General features: G+C 45.2%; 1 protein-coding gene across 1 annotated transcript in view; it reads left to right on the top strand.

The window, feature by feature from the left end:
* PER2 (period circadian clock 2) overlaps positions 1–5,575 on the top strand; it is a 31,830-nt gene extending 26,255 nt beyond the window's left edge. The window contains exon 22 of the mRNA XM_018568160.1: positions 5,364–5,575. Coding sequence (XP_018423662.1) covers positions 5,364–5,462 — 99 coding nt within the window. The 3' untranslated portion in view covers positions 5,463–5,575. The remainder of the gene's footprint in view (positions 1–5,363) is intronic.
* Positions 5,576–6,253: the final 678 nt, after the last annotated feature.

The following is a 6,253-nucleotide window of genomic DNA, read 5'->3' as shown; positions in this document are numbered from 1 at the left end:
TGCACTGTAATACATAGGGGGATATTCTATTTGTACTCCGTGCACTGTAATACATAGGGGGATATTCTATTTGTACTCCGTGCACTGTAATACATAGGGGGATATTCTATTTGTACTCCGTGCACTGTAATACATAGGGGGATATTCTATTTGCACTCCATAGTAATGATGAAAGCAGATCAGTCAAATGTAAAGACATGTAGTTTGCGTCAGATTCTGGAACGTAAACAAAGTTCTGCTAGTTAATTCGCTAATCGGATTGTCCTCGGCAGAAACTATAAGTTGCTCCAGGATAAGTCTGACCTGGAAATAGCTGGGTCTGTCTGGGACATCTCCCAGTTTGGGCCGTGTATAGCCTGACCTAAGAACACTAGTGTATGGGGGAATCCAGTTGGAGGTATTTGTGTGTGCATATAGGTGGTGATGCTTGGATTATCTCCGGTATGATTGGCACCCCCCTATACTGTTAGAGGGATCAACTGGTTTCTAACAATCTGGAGAAGGTATTTGGAACTACTTTGTGTTGTCTCTTTTTATGTATACACTTTGTTGTAAGGCCCATCTGTTGTGTTGATTTTATTTTCTGTATTTATAGAACCTTGACATAGTTTGCAGGGCTTTACAGCGTACATAGAAGCAGTCACATCAGCCTCTGCCCTGTATGAGCGTACAGCCTTCTGTTCCCACTACACACGTACACGGGCCAGTTTAAAGAAGAACTCTGGGCAAAATGTTTATTAACCCTTTCAGTGAGGCTACCCCAATACTGCAAGGGTTAAGTGCTTGTTGTGGTATAGGGAGGAAAATATCAGTTATACTCACCCAACCCTTGGAGCTGGCTGGCTGTCACAGCTCTCCATCCTGCCTGTTTCTTCCTCTCCTCCAGCGATGGTATGTCCCTCGGCGTCCTCACATCCTATACACAGTGTATAGAATGTGATGACTCTGAGAACTTAGCACTGCAGAGGAGGGGTAGAGAGGCTTAAACGACTGGTCTAAGAGCAAGCCGGCTCCTAAGATCAGGTGAATATAAAATATTTTTGGGGGTTTTCTTCCTTCCTAGACCAAAACTCGTGGTAGCCGCCTCAAGGGTTCATTTAAAAAAAATCTTCTTTAATGTTCTTTGATTAAGAGGGAAGCAGGAACACCCTGAAGATTCCAGTGAAGGCACAAGGAGAACATGCATATTAATGCTTACAGTTTAATTTCAATCCTAGTGTCTCTTAACATTAAAGTCCATTGCCGGGCAAACCAAAAAAACTACATTTGCAATGAGCTAACCCTACACTGCAAGGGTTAAGTGCTTGTTTTTTCCTAGGAGACCCCCCTGATCCCCCATCTCCCTCAGAGCTACTGACCGGTCTTTGCAGCCTCTGCTGACCCTGACATCATCGCGTCTAAAGCTGGCTATACACCTATAGATTATCTGCAGATTTTCTATGGTCAGATGGAGAAAGTGACATCTCCAGATTCCTCCATCTACACTAAGCTGTGTGGGTGGAGGAATCTCCCACTGGGCCAAGCTTCAGTAATTTGCTAGTCGGCCCCGCTGCCTGTCAAAATACCTGAACAATGCCTGCATCCAATCAGATTGTTCAGGTATTTTGAGAGCTGGCGAGGGGCTCCTAGTAAAATACTGAAGCTTGGCCCAGTGGGAGATTCCTCCATCCACACAGTTTAGCGTAGATGGAGGAATCTGTTCCATCTGACCATAGAAATCCTGCAGAAAATCTATAGGTGTATGGCCAGCTTAATGCAGGATGCCGAGGGACATTCCAGCAGCTGGAGGGAGGTGAGTGCTGGCTGTCGGGAAGCAGGAATCGGGTAAGTAAATGTGCTTTGCTCCGGTCCCCTAGACATTAACAAGCACTTAACGCTTGCAGTGCAGGGGAAGCCCCACTGGAAGGGTCATTTTTCGGTTTTCCTGGAGATGGGCTTTAATGGGCTTTAATCCTTATGAAATTTTGAGCCCTGATCTACACTATACCATTTTCAAGTCCTGAGCTACTAGCCAGGCCTTAAAAGTTACTCGCCACCAGTTGCCCCACCTAACCCCTACCCTGCCCCGGACTTAACTCCGCCAGGTCAGTAAAGTAACACAGCGCAGAGGTCAGAGTGACGCACAGCGCGGAGGTCAGAATGACGCACAGCGCAGAGGTCAGAGTGACGCACAGCGCAGAGGTCAGAGTGACGCACAGTGTAAGGAAGAAAGAAAAGGGACTTACAGTGCACTTAGCTGGTATTCAGGTGCCTCTTCTTTCTCCCGGGGGGGGGTTGGGGTGGAGGTCGGTGCAGAGTCGGTACCTTCTTTTCCCTGCTAACTTTCTGGATGGCTGGTCTCACCGTCTCTGCAGTCTTCCTCCCAGCCTGGCAGCTGAGGTGGGCGGAGAAAGCTGGAGAAGACAGCGGATGTCATCGAGGAGCGCCGCCGGCGGGACCAGAGATAGGACAGTACCACCACGGCGATCGTTCCTTTGTGTTCTCTCTTCTCATCGGCCGCTCTGTAGCTGCAGCGGCCGATGAGAAGAGAGAACAGAAGCGAGCAATTGCCGCGGCGGTAGTGTCCCATCTGGTCCCGCCGGCGGCGCTCCTCGATGAGATTCCACTCGCCCCCCCCCGCAATTTTCACTCGCCAATTGCGAGGGGGCGAGTGGAAATTTTGGGGCCTGGTGTAGATAGTGTAGGAGATTTGATCATGAAATAGTAGGATGCTTTCCAGTTCATATACAACCAGTGCAAAAAGCAGTCCAATGTTTTACCCGTGTTCGAGAGAAATTGCTTGTCTCCTTCGTCTGTCCGGGATGCTGAAGAATTAATTCCCAAAAAAAGATAACTAAAAGAGTTAAGAGTTGAGAATCTTCCCTCAGTGAATTGTAGCCGTGTTCTCTTTGAATACCCAATCGTGCAGATGAAATCCATCAACAGAAATTTGCTGATCATATGATTGGATAATTAAAGTTTATTGAGTGAAAGTTCTGAACGCCTTTAGCAAGGCTGATTATCTAGCTCTCGGCATCAAACTGCAATATATGCATTCTAGGTGGTCCTTGAAGGAAGAACTGCTATTGAATTAAAAAGTAGGATAATGGTAAGAATGAGGAGCCATTGAAGTCAATAAGGGCTTGTTCACACCACACATATGGAGTGGTGTTTAGAATAGTGCAGCTCAATTGAGCAGTCGTCCTTAAAAGAGAACTCTGGGGTAAGTGTTTTCTCCCATAGTTCTCCTAAGGATCATGGGAGGACATATACTAGCGTCCTCCCGTGACCCAAAGCTCAGTATATCGCGAGCTACAGGTCGCGGTATACTGAGACCGCCGCAGCCAGGATGCTGTCGAGATCCACCCAGCTCTAGGGATCAGTTTCATTGTCACAGGTCGGCTCTAACTATGAGGTTGAGTGATTTTCACTCACCTCATAGTTCTCCTTTTTAATAGAACATTTCATTTGTTACATTTCCTTGCTTTGCTTTTAAGGAGAGCAGTTCTTCTACAATATGTCATGGGTTTCAGATACCTATACATAAATATGTATAAACATTCTATGAAGTATTTACCGGCAGGTTTATATAGGGAAGCTTCACCTTGATTAGGTATGGACCATTCATTGGCCTCATTCAGTTCCTGGCGGTAATCCCGAGTGTGGCTCGGGGTTAATTTTCAGTACTAAAAAAATTAACCCCGAGCCACACTCTGTATTACACTGTGCGTCGCTTACCTTGTCCACGAGCCTCGATGTGTCCTCCGGCCGATGCCAACATCCGTCTTCTGGGTTCGGTCCCTTCCGAGCACCCACATCGCAGGGGGGCGCAACTGGCGGGAAATGTAAAAGTAAAACAAAAAAAACTGAGGTAATCAGACCGCCAGGGAGGTTAAAGGAAAACAGATAAAATATTATAATTGCTACACAAGTGATTTGACAATCCATTATTCCTAAAACTGACCATTCTGTTTCAATCTTCAGAGTTTCTAATGCTTTAAGGGCCCATTCACACTATTGTGGTGTGCTAGTGCATGCGGGTTAACCTGCATCATGTTAACCAGTTGACATCCGCTGCAATGGTCGGGTCTTTTCTGCCCGTGCGTGCCCGCTAGGGGGCACGCGCGAGCAGAAAAAAATTGCCGTCTGGAGACTGCAACCCGCCAATGCAGCAGTGCCGTCCGTCCGTTTTTTTTACTACGGGCGGACGGCGAGAGGTTAAGGAAACCCATTCATTTTAAAAAATGCACCAAGAATGGTGCATGTACCATTTCTGGCAGTGCACGGCAATGCACATCCGTCAGCAGGGTGTTGGGGTGCCATTCATGTGCAACACAATAATGTGAATAGGCCATAAAATGTGTCAAAATCCAAACATTGCTTTCTTGCTGTGTGCAGCCTAAAGGTGTTGTCTATTATTATTATACAGGATTTCAGTTTGCACAGCGCTTTACAATATAAGGAAGACATTACAATCACAATACAATTCAAGACAAGATGCTAAGGAGGGCCCTGCCTGTGAGGGCTTACAATCTAATGGGGAGGGGGAAGTGATACATAAGGTAGCTGTGTGGGAATGAATTGTTTGAGAAGGTGATGGTTGAGCGGTCAGGTTGAGGCGGGATAGTCTTCCTTGAAGAGATGAGTCTTAAGGGATCGCCTAAAGGCAGTTAGAGAGGGAGATAGTCGGACAGGTTGGGGTAAAGAGTTCCGGAGGATGGGAGAGACTCTAGTGAAGTCCTGAAAGCGAGCATGGGAGGAGTTGATGAGGGAGTTCGCGAGCAGGAGGTCTTTGGAGTTGAAACCATCCAAAAAGGGAAACTAGAGATTCTTCATAAAAATTCCACGGGATATTTCTAGGAAGGACTATATAATAAAACTTGTGTTCCCCATTCTGCATTGAGCCCACAACATGTGTCAACAGTTTAGCCAGAATTTTGTGTTAAAGCTGAACTCTAGGCACTAAACAGGATAAAATGTACTTTGCGTGCACCTAACGTGTTTGCAAGCTCAGTTATTACCTTGTAATGCTGTGCTGTACATAGCCTACGCATAGAGCAGAGGTGTAGGAGGGGCTCCACAAACTACAGGGGGGCGGATACCATACCAGTCACCCTGTACAATAAGAGAGCAGAACTCACTGGCTTATTACAGATGAAATGTTTCACATTGGATTACTGCACAGACCCGGAAGAAATCCACAAATCACACGAATATTCATGTAAGAATACACAAGGCTCTTGTATATAGACAATACTTGCTTATCCTAGGAGATCAGCGTTAACATGTTAGATGTCATGTTTCCTTTGTTAAACCAATGCTTATAATGAGCAGGTTATCATGTATCTTGCCATTAGAATAACTTCCATTATGTTTTATTCCAGGGTTGTGCTTTCTGCAAGGAGAAGGGTGCAGATTGTTCAGCGTACACAGAGACCTTAGAAGAGCTGGAGCTCAGTGGGATCATGGAATCGTGTGATTAATGCTGGTTATCATGACGCAGTGACCTCAAATACAGCTGGTGTATTAATTCCACTGCCTGTCACAGCTGCCATTCATTGGCCATTGCATTTCCCACCAGCTCTCAAGCTGAGAATTATCTGCCATCACATCTCTACAATTCCATGTGCTGCTTTTCTTGGTGGGAAATTTTAGTACCCATCGGGTCCTTTTTGAACTCCAAAGCTAAGCTTGGTTCCAGTTTGTCAGCATGCAGTAAATGCTGATATCTGACGTACTGTACAGTCCTATTTCATAAAACACATGAAGGATATCTCAATCTTCTCTGAAGACAAACACTGGATTATTGTTGTGCAGAACTATGCCCGTTAGAAAAAGGAATCTGTAAATGTCTTTGCCCAGTAGAAGCAGATCTGTTTTATGATCATGTATAAGCTCATTTCTAAAAAAACTATTTGAAAAAGTTTGATAATGACAGCATGTTGTATGCTTGTGGAAACCAGATGCTACCTTTTTGAGCATTTGAAGTCTTTGAAAGAGGTTTTATGAATTTGTATTAATTCCCTCAAATATATTTATTCCTTCGACTCGCTAAATGTGATTTCACAACCTACAGTACTGTCACCTTGCTTGCCTACGCTCATCCCGACATTGGATGTAACCATCACTGAAATCTTTACAATGGTTTTATCACTTCTAGTATTAGAAATATCAGGCAGCACCAATTCTATCCTTTCTGGTTACTGAACAAAGCGCCATCTACGGATGCTATATTCACTGAACGGAGAGGTCTGTAAGCTTTCTAGTATATGAA

Source organism: Nanorana parkeri, unplaced genomic scaffold (genome assembly GCF_000935625.1).
Source record: "Nanorana parkeri isolate BGI_ZX_2015 unplaced genomic scaffold, ASM93562v1 scaffold1147, whole genome shotgun sequence".
Lineage (NCBI taxonomy): Eukaryota > Metazoa > Chordata > Amphibia > Anura > Dicroglossidae > Nanorana > Nanorana parkeri.
The sequence above is the reverse complement of the archived record's forward strand: the minus strand, read 5'-3'. Positions and strand labels throughout refer to the sequence as shown.